Source organism: Chlamydomonas reinhardtii, chromosome 14 (genome assembly GCF_000002595.2).
Source record: "Chlamydomonas reinhardtii strain CC-503 cw92 mt+ chromosome 14, whole genome shotgun sequence".
Classification (NCBI taxonomy): domain Eukaryota; kingdom Viridiplantae; phylum Chlorophyta; class Chlorophyceae; order Chlamydomonadales; family Chlamydomonadaceae; genus Chlamydomonas; species Chlamydomonas reinhardtii.
In genome coordinates this window covers 171,459-185,297 of record NC_057017.1, presented here as the reverse complement: position 1 = coordinate 185,297, position 13,839 = coordinate 171,459, and the positions used below count along the sequence as shown (strand labels likewise).

The 13,839-nt window shown below is 66.3% G+C and overlaps 4 protein-coding genes across 4 annotated transcripts in view; 1 reads left to right on the top strand and 3 right to left on the bottom strand.

The window, feature by feature from the left end:
- Positions 1–3,080, bottom strand: part of CHLRE_14g608900v5 (uncharacterized protein) — a 3,326-nt gene extending 246 nt beyond the window's left edge. The window contains exons 1-3 of the mRNA XM_043069936.1: positions 1,860–3,080; positions 789–1,667; positions 1–542 (exon numbers count right to left, since the gene is read on the bottom strand). The exon at positions 1–542 is cut by the window's left edge and continues 246 nt beyond it. Coding sequence (XP_042916609.1) covers positions 207–542; positions 789–1,667; positions 1,860–2,759 — 2,115 coding nt within the window. The 5' untranslated portion in view covers positions 2,760–3,080 and the 3' untranslated portion in view covers positions 1–206. The remainder of the gene's footprint in view (positions 543–788; positions 1,668–1,859) is intronic.
- Positions 3,081–3,198: 118 nt separating this feature from the next.
- On the bottom strand, positions 3,199–6,530 carry CHLRE_14g608850v5 (uncharacterized protein). The gene is made up of 4 exons (XM_043069935.1): positions 6,319–6,530; positions 5,644–6,135; positions 4,981–5,147; positions 3,199–4,420 (listed from the first exon to the last, which is right to left on the bottom strand). Exons 2-4 carry the CDS (start codon positions 5,950–5,952, stop codon positions 4,174–4,176), a joined length of 723 nt encoding a protein of 240 aa, XP_042916608.1. The 5' UTR covers positions 5,953–6,135; positions 6,319–6,530; the 3' UTR covers positions 3,199–4,173.
- Positions 6,531–6,690: 160 nt separating this feature from the next.
- Positions 6,691–11,717, top strand: CHLRE_14g608800v5 (uncharacterized protein). Its single transcript, XM_043069934.1, has 10 exons — positions 6,691–7,195; positions 7,433–7,501; positions 7,872–7,933; positions 8,402–8,487; positions 8,709–8,826; positions 9,218–9,252; positions 9,667–9,793; positions 10,047–10,155; positions 10,382–10,527; positions 10,877–11,717. Exons 1-10 carry the CDS (start codon positions 6,829–6,831, stop codon positions 10,919–10,921), a joined length of 1,164 nt encoding a protein of 387 aa, XP_042916607.1. The 5' UTR covers positions 6,691–6,828; the 3' UTR covers positions 10,922–11,717.
- Position 11,718: 1 nt separating this feature from the next.
- Positions 11,719–13,810, bottom strand: CHLRE_14g608788v5 (uncharacterized protein). Its single transcript, XM_043069933.1, has 3 exons — positions 13,744–13,810; positions 12,942–13,093; positions 11,719–12,563 (listed from the first exon to the last, which is right to left on the bottom strand). The coding sequence occupies exons 1-3, from the start codon at positions 13,745–13,747 to the stop codon at positions 12,249–12,251; spliced, it is 471 nt and encodes a 156-aa protein (XP_042916606.1). The 5' UTR covers positions 13,748–13,810; the 3' UTR covers positions 11,719–12,248.
- Between the last annotated feature and the right edge of the window lie 29 nt (positions 13,811–13,839).

Genomic DNA, 13,839 nt, shown 5'->3' with positions numbered 1-13,839 from the left:
CATCAGCCTGCTGCCGCCCCCATGCCTTGCTGTGCTGCTATGCCGCAGTACTGCTGCGGCCGCCAACCTGCCTTCAATACTGTCACCCAAATGCACCATGCCGCGCCTACCACCGCTGCGTTGCGCTGTCAGACAACAGCCTTTTGTGTGTTCAGACAGAAGCCCCTCTCTAAGCAGGTCGCACCCCACACATCTCCCACACGGTTTCACGCCTCACATGCCCACAACCCTGCTAGTTGACTGCTATCCATTTGCAACTTCCCCACCGCCTTGAGCGCCTGCTCCGCCAACAGCAGCAGGCGCTGCAGGACCTGCAAGTCACACTCCAACGCCATCGCCTCGTCCCGCCCCACTGCCGCCCTGCACTGCCCCACTGCCGCCCCGTCCCGCCTTGCTGCCACCCCGCCCTGCCCCGCAGACACCCCACCCGCCTCCGGCGCCCCGCGTGCCGCCAGCCCCTGCCCTGCTGCTGCCGCCGTACCCGTGGGCATAGCCATCACAGGCGCGGAGCCGAGGTGGTCGTCCCACAGCTCTCGGATCACCTGCAGCCGGGCAGCAGCAGCAGCAGCAGTAGCACGTCAGCAGTTGGATGTGGGGTGCTGCTGCCGAGGATGCGGTGGCTGACTGACGGCTGACAGGCCCGTGGGTGGGGAGGTGGGTGGAAGCTGGGCTGAGTCGCGTGCGGAGCGGCATGCGGCTGGACACAGCAGCACACCCAGCCGCCGGGCCGGTGCCCCGACCCCCACAGTCGGAATTTGCAGTCTAAACAAAACGGTTGGTGTCCTTACCGCGTGGATGACAGGGGTCCAGTCCTCGTCAGCGCCCTCCTTGCAGACCGACACCTGCAGGCAGCCAGGCGCCTCGCCGGCCGCCGCCGCCGCCGCTGCCCGGTACAGCTGCAGAGCTGCGATGGGGTCATCGCACCAGACAACCGCTACGGCGGAGCCAGAGCCGCAGGCGGCAAAGCTGCAGCGCCGCACCTTCACTTCCCCAGGGGCTTCTGCCGCTGCCGCTGTCCCCGCCGGGCTGCCCGGAGCTACGGCTGCTGCTGCTGCTGTGGCCGGCGGCGGCGACCGGGCCACCAGGCTCTCAAGCCACTCCTTCAGCCGCGCCGCGCCGCCACCGCTTGCTGCTCCATCAGGCCCGCAGGTCCGCTGCCACACGAATGGCCCACGGAGCAGGATATACATGCGGGCAAGCTCCTCGCGCCGATGCCAGCTGTTCTCCGCCACGTATGCGGCCTCCGCAGCCTCCGCCCGAGCCATCGCCGCCGCGGCCTCCGCCTCAGCCGTGTCCCACATGCGCGCCGCCGCCCGCTCCAGCACCTGCTGCGCCGTCACCTCCGCCAGCATCACTGCTGCAGGCGCTGCTGCCGTGGCGGCGCTGCCTGCGGCCTGGCTGTGCCCTCCTGCGCCTCCCGAGTACCGCGGCTGTGTCTGCAGGCTCAGCCTCCAGTGGCCATGACGCCCATACTGGAGCTCCTCCGGCATGCCGCCTACCGCCCGCACCACAGCCTGCAGCGCCGCCGCCGCCTCGGCTGCCGTGCCATCGACCATCGACAAATGCCCCAGCTCCACGCGGTCGGTCGCCGCCAGCAGCCGGGAAAAGGGCGTGTGCGGCTGCAGCTGAGATATGACGTCGGCGGGGTAGCCGACCAGGTAGTTGACCTACACCGCGCGATGAAAGAAAGTTGAAGACGTAGGAGGGAAAGTGAACTGCACCTCACTGCGGCCATGTGCGCTGAAGGCGCAACCCTACTCTTACATGCCGAAGGCGAACCTTCGCCAGCCTCCCGCCATCACCCCCGTCACCGCTAACCTCCGTCACCGCTAACTCAGTGACCCCCGACCATACCGCACCTTGAGCAGCGGCAGCCGGCGCCCCGTCGCCGCCAGCGCCGGCAGCAGTGTTGCTGCGGCGCGGTGCAAGTCAGGGCCATCGGCTCCACCGTGTAGATCTACGCATGCGATCCTGCCACCCGCGAACCCGACCTCCTGCCGTGGCTCCGCCAGCCACCTCAGGCGCTCCAGTGCCGGCGGCGGCGACACCAGCAGCCGCCGCAGCGCCCACAGATCCCACACCTGCTCCTCCTCCATCTCACGAAACGTCTCTTCATCGCTGGCGTCCCCTAGAGGCAGCTCCGCAGCACCCGCAGGGCTGTCTGCTTTCTCATCATCCCACACATCGTCATCGCTGTCGCCGGACCAGCATGCATCCCAGTCCCCCCCGTCCAGGTCAAGCTGCAGGAGCTGCGGCAGCTGCACCAGGCTGCGCACGTGCGACATGCGCAGCGATCCGGGGCTCTCCGCCATGACACGCACGGTGTGTAGGTGGCTGCCGGCGAATGCTTCTAGGCCGCGCAGGCAGGCCCTGGCGGGGAGGTTGAGCTCCTCGAGCGCCGGGAAAGCGGCACGCAGCGTGGTGTGGAGAGCGTGCATGTTGTTGAAGCTGTAGCTGCCCATGCCGCACAGTTGCGTATCGAGCGCTAGTATGCGCACGTGTCGCAGAGTCCCCGCCAGCACAAGCGCGACAGTGACCAGCGTGGGCAGCTCCAGGGGGCCCTCCAGACGCAGCTCGGTGATGTTGCGCGCCACATCGGCGCCCACGCCGGCCATGTACAGGGAGGCCAGCAACGCTGGGTGCTGAATGACGTCATGCGCGCCGGCCTCCTCGCCTTCCCAAAAAATAATGGACAAGCAGCTGCAGCGCCGGAACCGCGCCAGAGGCGAGGTGAAGCTGGGCCGAGGCCGCAACTTCATGGCGTCTTCAGATGAGAAGTGGAGCTCTACACTGCGAAGGTTGGCGTCCACAAAGCCGCGCAGCGCTTTGCACGCGCGCCGTGCGCTCGAGCGTCCGTCTCGACCGAGTTCGTCAAAGATGCAGTCCACGGCGCTGACGGCCAGCTGTCGCAGCACATCTAGGAGGTTTAGCACACGTGGCTGGCCTGCGTTGATTGAGCCTGTACTACGCGAGTTGGTTGATGCCATCGTTTAAATATGGTTCAAACTCAAAGGTTGTCTTGATTGTCAACTGTGCCACAGGGGTGGCAATGCATGTTGCAGGTACACGTATGCTTTATGATCAAGTGCTGACGGGAGCTTGGCATGGTGGTCCAAAGAGGCAAAGACGCCAAGATGGGGTTTCCGTGTCCTTCTCCCCCCACCCCCAACCCCCAACCTTCCCCCCGGCCCCCTGCTCATCTATGGTGTATCCAAGACTTGCTTGCTTGTTGACTGCCGTGCACTCAAGTACAAGTAAGTAGAACTGGTGTGGATTTAGGCGCAAAAACTGGGTGGTCGAAAAACCATGCTTCCGCGAATGGTCAACATTAGCAGCCTTACGTTTGCACAAGGAATAGACAGCGGTCGCCATCAGGGAGACCCCGAGGGAGACCCCGACCTCGCGACCTCGCGACCTCGCGAAAGTCAAGTCATGTACATGGACTCGCGAGGTCGCTTCTCGCTCCGGCCGAGTTTTCCCTGCCGCCTATTTTTTTCTACAATAGGGAATAGCAATTCATGCCATGTGCAACTGAAAACGGAGCATATGGACGGGATCAACTACACGGTTTGCCTGATCACCCCTGGCCCATCGGCACGGCGCGACGGTCAGCACAACTACTTGCGGATGAGGTCTGGCGCCCCGCCATCCGCTGGCTAAATCTACACGGTGCTGTGTCGCTTGCTCTCTTCCGACTACAGTGGGCCACCTTCCAGGGTCGCGCAAGATTTGCCAAAGCCCCCATCCCAAGTGCACCAACCCCGGCCCCCCGCTCGATACCCCCCATGCCTGCACACACATCAACTGCAGATCAACCTCACATACACCGCCCCCAAGGCCACGCACGACTCGTCCGCAAACGTTTGACTCGCCCACAGGCGCTGCACCAGTGGCTTTGTGGAGCGACACATCACCACTCCCACACGCATCCTGCGTGCCGTATCCAAGCATTAGGGCTTCCTAGACACCCGTCATCCCCTGCAGGCAGCTCCCCCAGGCCGGCCCGGGCAACACAGCTGCAGCAGCTCCACGCCTCTATCTCCACCTCGCCCTCCGCACATCCAGCACCCGCGCGCTACTGCTGCTCCTGCTCCTTGCCTCCACACCGCCCAACCGAACCCCTCCTCCTCCCATCCCACCTCAATCCCCCTCGCCATACTCCCCGCCCCCCTCCTACTCCAGCTGCATCATGACTGCCGACAGCTGCTCCAGCGCCGCCAGCGTGTCCAGCTCCCCCCGGCCCGAGGGAGGAGGAACCACCTCCACAACCACTGCAGTAGCAGCAGCAGCAGCAGCCCCCGCCTCGCCCCCAGCGGCAGCAGCAGCAGCAGCGGGCCGCCAGCCGCGGCCGGCGGCGGCCGCCAGTGCGTCGGCCTCGCCGCAGCCGCACAGGGCCGCCAGACGGGCCGCGCTGATGTGGCTGCGGCGGTGGGAGGGAGGGGCGATGGGCAGGACGGGAGGCGCGTGTGAGAGATGTGGAGTGCACGTGAGCAGTGAGCGGTGCATTGTGATGGTGGCTCACCGGCGTTCGTGCACAAGCGGCCCAGCGGCCACAGCAGCACAGCACGGCAACCCGCCCACACGCCTTCACCACCACATTAACGGACAACAACACGTCGTACACCCCTCCTCGCCGCCCTGTTTGCACCCCTCCCCCTCCCCCTATCTCAACACCTTCCGAGCCTACCCCAGCCCGCCCCAAGCGCCCACAGCCGCCTGACCACCACAGTTTGCGCTCTAAATTCGCCCCCTCATGGGGATGGCGAAAAGGACCCCCCCCCCTCCCGCGGTGCCCCTCGCCCTGCTGCTCCACGACACCTCGGCCCCCTCCCATAAGAAGTCCCGCTTGCATTTGTCGCCTCTGCCTGTGCTCCGCTAGTTCAACTTGCTTTGGGCTGGTATTTACACCCCCCGCCTTGGTCCCCCTATTGGGCTCGGCCACAAAACCCTTCCCCCCCCAAAACCGCCGCCCCCCCTCACCTGTAGGCCTGCTCCACCAGGTCCAGCTGCCTCGCGCGCAGCCGCTCCGCCAGCGCCTCCACCAGCTGCCCCGCCGGCCCCGACCAGGGGTGGCCGCGCAGTGCCCGCCACACGCCCTCGCCGCTGCCCTGCCAGGCGCACTGCAGCAGCCGAGCCGCGGCAGCCACCTGGGGTGGAGGCGGGTGTGTGCACGCACGGGGGGGGCGGCAGGGGCGTGTGAGGGGGGCACAGGGGCGTTGGGATGCACAGGAGCGGGCAGACAGGCCCTGCGGGCGCGTGAGCTTTGGCCAACAGGAAGTACAGGCGGCGTCGCATGGCGGTGCAAAGCTGGAGACGGCAACACGTGCCCCTACTCTGTCCGCCCCTGGCGCTGCTCTCGACCGCCCATCATGGCAGGGACTGGGTTGCGCCGCCGTCTCCACGCCCAACTCCCCTCGCTCGCCCTGCCCGCCAGTTCAGTGCTGTGGAGCAAAGAACGGATTCCGGGCATGCACACACGCCAGCCCCCCAGCCCCCCCCCCAGCTCGCCCCCAACAGACCACCAGCCGCCCAGCCGCCTCATGGGCAGTGTGCCAACAACCCCCAGCCCCTCCACACCGCCTCCGACAGCTCCTCACCACCACCACCAGTACCACCTCCCCACCACCACCACCGCCGGCCCACCTGCGGGTCGGCCCTGACCCCCTCGGGCATGCGCTTGAGCAGCAGCCGCGCATCCGCCAGGTTGCCCGCATACACGTGCGACAGCAGGTGCAGCGCAGCAGGCCAGGGCGCAGCAGCGCCGCCGTCGGCGCCTGCAGCGACGCCCGCTGCTCCGCCGCCCGCGGCTGGTCCGCCGCCTCCTCCCTCGGCAGCTGCGCCCCAGGGCGCCAGCGCGGCTAGCTCCGCCTCATCCAGCAGCCCGCACACGCCGCCGTAGTCGCCCGCCGCCAGGGCCGCTCCCACGCGCTCCATCACGCCCGCGGCCGCCATTGCTGCTGCTGGTGAGTCTGTAGTGCTGTGTGGCTGTGCGCGGCTATAGATGGATGCGCAGTGCCTGGGGTCTGTGCCGTGGTGCCAACAAAGGAAAGAGCTGGGTGTGGCGCTACAAGCCGCCTTGCTCCGTAGCGGTGGTGCCGCGGCAGGCCTGTGTAGTAGCTGTGCCGCACACAGAGGCTGCAAGAGGCGCGTTTGTGCAGGCGGGAGGAATGCGGGCGGGCGGTCGCGCAGTGTCAGGGTCGGCGGGCATGGACGGAGAGCCCGGAGAGGTGTCCGAGCGGAAGGCAACGCATGATAGCGATATGGCTCACCCCAGCCAGCCTCACAAACATACCCTCCCAAGATACAAGCCGCACGTACCAAGCCGGTGAGCGCGAGACGCTGTGCTGCTCACAGATCCCTCCACTGCGCGCAAGTTAAGTTTTTCCTCTTGCAACGCAGTTTGCACTAATCGCTTTTATTGTATGTAAATGCTGAATAATATCAACAGTCGGGAGGATCGCAGGTCTGGGAAACGCAAACTCCCGAGGACGCGGTTTGTTGTATTGTCCCGTGCTATTTCTTCCCGCAACGGGTAGAAATGAGAAGCAGTATGTCAAATGCGCTTACGGAAAGGAAGGGAAGGTCAGAACAGCAGGGGCCCTCGATTGCATCATGCAGGTTTCGCTCGCTCTCAGCCATCTGGGCTTCTTGCCTCACCGTGCCAACTCGTTGGCTTATAAACGAACTTGTGGTAACGTTTTGGCGCACTCGGTCTGCTTATCAACGCCCTCTATTGGATTCTACTCGCTCTTTGTTTGTTCCTTCTACGTGCGTGACCAACCACCCCAGCGATCCAACCCAGTCGTCATTTCAATTGTACCGTTAGCCATGATGCTATCGCAGCGCTCGGGCGTTGCCGCGAAGGCTCACGCGTCAACTGCTCGCGCCATCAACCCCAACGCTGTGGCATCACTTGCGGCTAGCGCACGCGGCGGCCCCGCCAGCACCAGCAGCTTCGGCGCCGCAGGACTTGCCCGCGCCTCGCCCGCGCGTCGCGGGCTTGCGCAGGGCGGGAGCGCGGCTGCACGCCGCGCCCGCCGCAGCGTCACGGTGACGCGCGCGGCCACCCAGCAGACCGAGAAGCCAACCGCCGCGGCCAACGGCACCCCCGCAACCGCCACCAACGGTAACGGTGGCGGCAAGGCGGTTGCGCCCCAGGCGCCGTACAACGTGGTTATCACCGGCTCCACCAAGGGTGAGAGCGACCCAGTCGCTGGGGAGGGTGACGGTGGCGGGGGGCGGAGCGGTGGCGAGGTGGCGAATGGGCTGCAGAGGGTGATGGTGGAGACGTGGCGGACGGGTGGGGGAAAGGTGGCGGAGAGGTGGCGAGGTGGCGAAGGGGCTGTCAGGGTGGGCTTGAGGATGCGCATTATCGCTGTGTGTCTGTGTGGACCCAGTCCGCTCTCCCCTGCCTGCTGCCCCCCTGCCCTAGGCATCGGCCGCGCGCTGGCCGAGGACTTCCTGCGGGCGGGCGACCGCGTGGTGGTCTGCAGCCGTACCGGTGAGGCGGGGTGTGGGTGGGTGGGAAACCAACCCAACGTAAACCCAAACCAACGATAAAAAGCGAGGAGGAGACCAAACCAAACTGAGCTAGCGCAGTACAGGCACAGGCGACAGGTGCACAGGGTTAGTTAATTCCAGTCCCAAAGACACCAAAACCCAGAACGCAAGGGGGTTACTTTCGCCCATCCCACGAGTGAAGAAAGAATAGGCGGTCGTCGAGGGCTTCCGGAGCTCGGGCGGTCCGCTGGTCTGCTATTGCAGGGCCTGCACGGGTGCATGTGGGCCCACCACCACCGCCACCACCACGACCTGACCACCACAACCACCACCACCACCTGCGCGCTCTCGCCTCTACACCCGCACCCAAGGTGACCGGGTGTCTGAGACGGTGGCTGAGCTGGCAGCGCAGTACGGCGCTGACCGAGTCAAGGTGAGGGGGCGGTGGTGTTTTGGGGGGAGGGCGGGAGGTTTGCCGTCCATGGGGGTGGGAGCACTGGGGTGGAAGTTAGTTAATTCTGGGGTGGGGAGGTAGTTTGTTCTTAACCCCGACGAAAGCAAGGCCCAGCCAGCCCACAGAGCACGAAGCGGGATTCTATGCCCGAGCCCAACAGGGTTTATGTATCTGGGCCCAATGATAAAATCCCAGGGGGGAATAGCCGTCCACGGAGGGACTAGAACCGGAAGCGGCTGGGGGCAGGTGGGGGTTGAGGGTTGGAGACTTGGGGGCGAAACACAGGGGGGCTGCATGCGGGGCTGTCGGGTCGTGACATCCCCGAGTGTGGATGCATGCGGTCCGATTGATTGCGCAAGGGAGGGGAACGCGTTGGGTACGTGTGCATGTATGTGTGTTTTTGGAAACATGAACGGTGCGTGGCTTATGAACCCGCCACCCCTGCAGGGTCTGGCGGTGGACGTGTCTGCCCCCGGTCAGGCGCGGCAGCTGGCGGACTTTGCGGCGCAGGAGCTCGGGCGCGTGGACATCTGGTACTGAGGGGGAGAGCTGGGGGAGGGCTGGGGGCAGGCGGGCAGACGAGGGGGGGGGAGGGGGGGTCGAGAACCGGAGCCTGTGCTGGAGCGCCTGCCTGCCTGCCTGCCTGGAGGGGAGGGCGCTCCCTCTTGTCGCCTGTGCCGACACGCCCTCTCAACCCCACCTCCCACCTCCACCACCCCCACCTCCTCCACCTCCCGCCTCCTGCGCCCGCCAGGATCAACAACGCCGGCACCAACGCCTACCGCTACGGCCCCATGGCCGAGTCCACCGACGAGGAGCTGAGTCAGATCGTGGGCACCAACGTGCTGGGCGTCATGCTGTGCTGCAAGGAGGTGGGGTGGGGGGGTGAGGGGTGAGGGTGGGATGGGGTGGATGGGATAGGGGGGGTGGGATGGGGGTGGGATGGGCGGGATGTAAATACCAGCCCACTCTCAAGAAGCCAAACTAGCAGAGCACAGGGTACATGGGAAGGGCTTACATCAGGCTTACATGGGCCACCCCCAGTGAAGGGAGGCACGGGACAAGGGCGGCTAGGGGTGGGGGCAGCTGGGGGGAAGGAAAAGGCAGGGGATGCAGAAGCATTGCTCGCCATCCCTCCCTTTGGCTGTCCGCCTTTGGCGAGACAAAGCACGGGGCGCGGGGGCTCGAGTGGACTTTGGACCTGCCAAACCACGCTGTGTATGCGTACGTGTACGGCGTGTGTGTGTCGTACTCTGCCCGCAGGCCATCCGCGTGATGCGCAGCCAGAGCACGCACGGGTGAGCTGCAGCGGGGGAGGGGGCGCCGGCACGGCCAGCTTCCACCGCGCGGGTTAGCCCACCGTGCACGCACATGCAGAGCGATTTACCAGTCAACCTTAATGCCCCATGCCTGCGTGCTGCCTTCTGGTTCCCTGTACCCCTTTCCCCCTGTAACTCGCTAGCTGAGTTTGCTTTGGTTTAGCTTATGCTGGAGTTGACAACCCACCCGACACCCTGAACCGTTCACATGAATGGCTACCCCCCCCCCCCCACCCCCACACCCCCACCCCCACACACAACCCCACTCCCCCCCCCCCTGGAGCGCGGCCGCCCGGACGGCCGCTCATGTGGTAACGACTTCGTCTGCAGTCTTCAGTGCATCCTGTACCGCTTTTCCAAACATCCTTGCAACCCCCCTCGCCCCCCACGTAGCCACATCTTCAACATGGACGGCGCGGGCGCGGACGGCAACGCCACGCCGCGCTTCGCCGCGTACGGCGCCACCAAGCGCTCGCTGGCGCAGCTGGGCAAGAGCCTGAGCGCGGAGCTGGGCATGCTGGTGAGAGGGGAGGGAGGAGGAACGAGGGAGGGGAGAGAGGAGAGAGGGGGGGAGCCAGGGGGAAGAGGGGAGAGGGGAGAGGAGGGGCCTGTGTACGCGAGGCTGTAGGAGGTTTCATACTACGCGCAGCTAGATGAACGGAAGCCTCCTTTCAACCTTCGTGTCACATACACACACACACACACACACACACACACACACACACACACACACACACACACACCTTCTGCCTCCCACCCCCCACCCCCCGCAGGGCATCAAGAATGTGGCTGTGCACAACCTGTCGCCAGGCATGGTCACCACCGAGCTGCTCATGGCGGGCGCCAACACGCCCACCGCCAAGTTCTTCATCAACTGCCTGGGTGCGTGTGGGGCGTGTGTGTGTGGGGGGGGTTGGGGCGGGGTGGGTGGATGTCTTTGTAGGTGCATCAGATGTCAAGACGGTGTGTAAAGGTGTGTGTATTGGCGTGCGCAATGGAGTGCAAGTAGTCCAACCAATCGCGGACCGCCACTCACCCGGCCCTCTGCTGCCCATCCCTTCCTTCCTCCCCTTCCTCCCTTCCCCCTTCCTCCGGTCCCCCGCTACAGCCGAGCCCGCCGCCGACGTGGCCTCCTTCCTGGTCCCCCGCATCCGGGCCGTGCCTGCTACAGCCGCCAGCCCGCTGACCGGCGCGCTACAGCCGGTCTACATCCGCTTCCTCACACAGGGCAAGGCGCTGCAGCGGGTGGCGGCGGTGAGTGGTGGGCTGGAGGGTTGTGCCGGAGGGGCGGGGGAGGGGGCTGGTTGGGGGGCGGGGAAGGCATGGGTTTGAGGGCGGGCGCACGCCGGCGGACGGGTTTGGCAGGCTACCCGAGTGTGCCCTTCCCATGTACGGGGAAAGACCCTAGAGAAACTGCTGAATCCTCGGCACATGGTTTGCGTGTCGGGAGAGCATACCATCGGCCCCCGGCTTTCAACGATGCCTCCCGTGACTCATGGGGCGGGAACTTTAACTGCAACAGCTGCGCGCCCATTCCGCCTCCACCTCCTTCGCTGACCCCCACGCCCACCCGTCCCCCCCCTCCACCCGCACCGCCTGACAGCGGCTGCTGACGGGCTCGCGCAAGAGCCGCTACGTGGAGGAGTGAGGCGGCAGAGCGAGGCGGCCGAGTGAGGCGGAGGAGTGAGGCGGCAGAGTGAGGCGGCAGAGTGGGGCAGGCGGCCGAGTGAGGCGGACGAGTGGATCTGCCGAGTGAGGGAGCTGGCCGTGACGGGAAAGGGGGCGATCGAGGGCGGGGGCCGGTGGCGGACGATGGAGGGGGCCAGATGAGCGGGGGAAAGGGCGGCGGCAGCGTCGTGGATGAGCTGGGGTGGGGAGTGGGGGCGATGAGGCAGGGTAAGGGGCGGGTCGGCGTGGTCCCGTACTGTGCAGCGTATTCCCAGAAACCCACGAGCGAGTGGGAACCAGTGACGGGAGCGGCGGCGGCGTAAATACCGGCCCAAACTGAACCAAACCAGCGGAGCACAATCAGCACAGGTAGAGGCGACAGTTGCAAGGGGGTTGCTGCGTGGAGCCACGGCCGTGGCCTTGTGTGTACCGTGTACCGTGCAGTGCAGGCGTGCGGGGGAGCGGGAGGCCAGGACAGGCCAGGGGCTGGGGGAGGCTGACTGGCTGAGGCAGGCCACGGCTGTGGCGCAGCTGGGGGCGGGGATGCTGGGGCACGGCGTCCCCCAGGCGGGCCGTGTGACTGAATATTGGCGCGGCACGTGATACAGCACAATGGTTTCCACACATTCTTGTGTTGGATCAGGGATACTTGGTGGTATAAAACGGAATGGTGATGCCATTGGATGCACTTTGATGGCTTGCGGCGTGAATGGCAGCTGACTGTATTGACAAGGCAGTGAGGTCTGGGGCTGGGAAGCTGGATGAACGAATGCTCGCCAACAAGTTGAAAGCTCTTGGGCAGCGGTTGGGACACTGGGTAGGACAGGGCAGTCGGTGCCGGGGCATTGGTACCACGCCCTCAACCCGTCAACGGTCCTCAACCGTCCGCACCGCCGTGGCCAGTTGGCACGGCTCGCAGCATCCCACAGGCCCAGCCGCGCCGCCGTGGTCTCCCCGACCTGTCAAGCCACATCGCCGCCCTGCAGCCGCCACACAGCCCACGTCGCACCACTGCCCCCTGTCCCAGTGTGTGTGGGCCCCCATGGGCCCTCCAGCACCTGCAGCGGAGTGCCTCCTGCTGCTGTGACCCGTGCTGCACCTGTCCCTCCTGCCCTGCCCCGCTCCACCACCGCTGCAGGTGGTCTTTCAGCACAAGCCCGCACCTCTACTTCCCATCTACCCCCCCATCGCCATGCCGCACGCACACCCAGCGCTCCGAGCTGAGCTACCGTACTGCCATCCAGCCGGGCCTACAGCACCACCCCTAGCTCCACCAGCACCAGCACCAGCACTCTCACCGCATCGCCTCACAGGTCGCGTTTGTCCCCCCGCACCTCCAACCCCAGGCTCTCCGCCCGCACATCCCCCGCCCCAACCGCCCCCAAACTCCCCCCACTCCCCCTGCCCTCCACTCCCCCTCCTCCCCCTCCCCCTCCTCCCCCTCCTCCACCGCCTCCTCCTCCGCCGCCGCCTCCGCTCCTGTCCAGCAGTGACGCCCCCAGCGATGCGGACAGCATGACGCCGCCGCCCAGCCAGGCCAGGGGGCCCATGGCGCCGTCGGAGCCGTGCAGCAGAAGCCGCGCCAGCAGAGCCGACCACAGGGGCGTGGTGCTGTACAGCATCTGGGGGGGAGGGTGTAGGTGGGTGGAGATGGTTACATTCATGATTGGTTTAGTGGTAGACGGTAGGCAATGCAGGTGGGCGGGGGGTTACAATCGTGATGAAAACATAAGAACGCGCAACAGCGAACCGGGCACCACGGGGGCAGAGGGAGGCGGGGTGGAGGGAAAGGATGGAAGCTGGGGGTCGTGGTCCGACAGGGCAGCAGCAGCAAGCCGGCAGCTTGGGTTTGATGGTGTCCCACGGCCGCGCACACCCTCGGGCCTACTGATGCCCCGCCTCCACTAAAGCGTACACCCTCCGCCTCCCATCCTCCCACCCTCCCTCCCTCCCTCCCTCCCCTCCCTTCCCTCCCCTCCCCTCCCCTCCTTTCCCCTCACCTGCGCCTTGGCGGGCGGCACGATGCGCTGCCCCAGCATCTGCAGGTAGCTGGACAGCGCGCCCGGGCCGAACCCCGCCCACAGCACGCAGGCCAGGCTGACCCAGTCGCGCAGCAGCCGGCCCACCTCGGCGGCGTCAGCGCGCGCGCCGCCTGCAGTCGTGGAGGGTGTGGTGGAGGGTGTGGACAGGGAGCGTGGACAGGGGGCGGGGAGAGGGGGCGTGGAGAGGGGGCGTGGAGAGGGGGCGTGGACAGGGGGCGTGGACAGGGGGCGGGGACAGGGGGCGGGGACAGGGGGCGGGGACAGGGGGCGGGGACAGGGGGCGGGGAGAGGGGGCGTGGACAGGGGGCGGGGAGAGGGGGCGTGGAGAGGGGGCGGGGAGAGGGGGCGTGAAGAGGGGGCGGGGAGAGGGGGCGGGGGCGCAGCGCAGGTAAGGCGGGCGAGGAGGGCGTCTGGCGGTGTGGAGGAGGGTGTGGGGGAGGGTGTGTGTTTGAGGTGGAAGCCACGTCCTAGCCCCAAACTACTTTGAATGTGGGCAGGCAGTGGGCGGGCAAATTGTGCTTCCTTACCTTGCACCACCCCACCTCACCTCCCCACGCATGACTACACCCTCGCGCCTAAGGTGCGGACATGCCCCAGCAGCTCCCAGGCCCCCTCCCATGCGTCCTCGTGTGTTGTTAGGAGTGTTGTCACCAAACCCCGCCATCACCTCCGCCTCAACCCCACCCTGCCCCGCCTCCACCGCTACCATCACAAACCCCGCCCCCACCCCCACCCCCACCTCACCCCACCACCCACCCACCCATGGCCAGCTCCGCCAGCAGCCACAGCGCCGCCAGCAGCGCATACCCCAGCCCGCCTGAGGGAGGAGGAGGAGGAGGGAGGAGAGGGAGAGGAG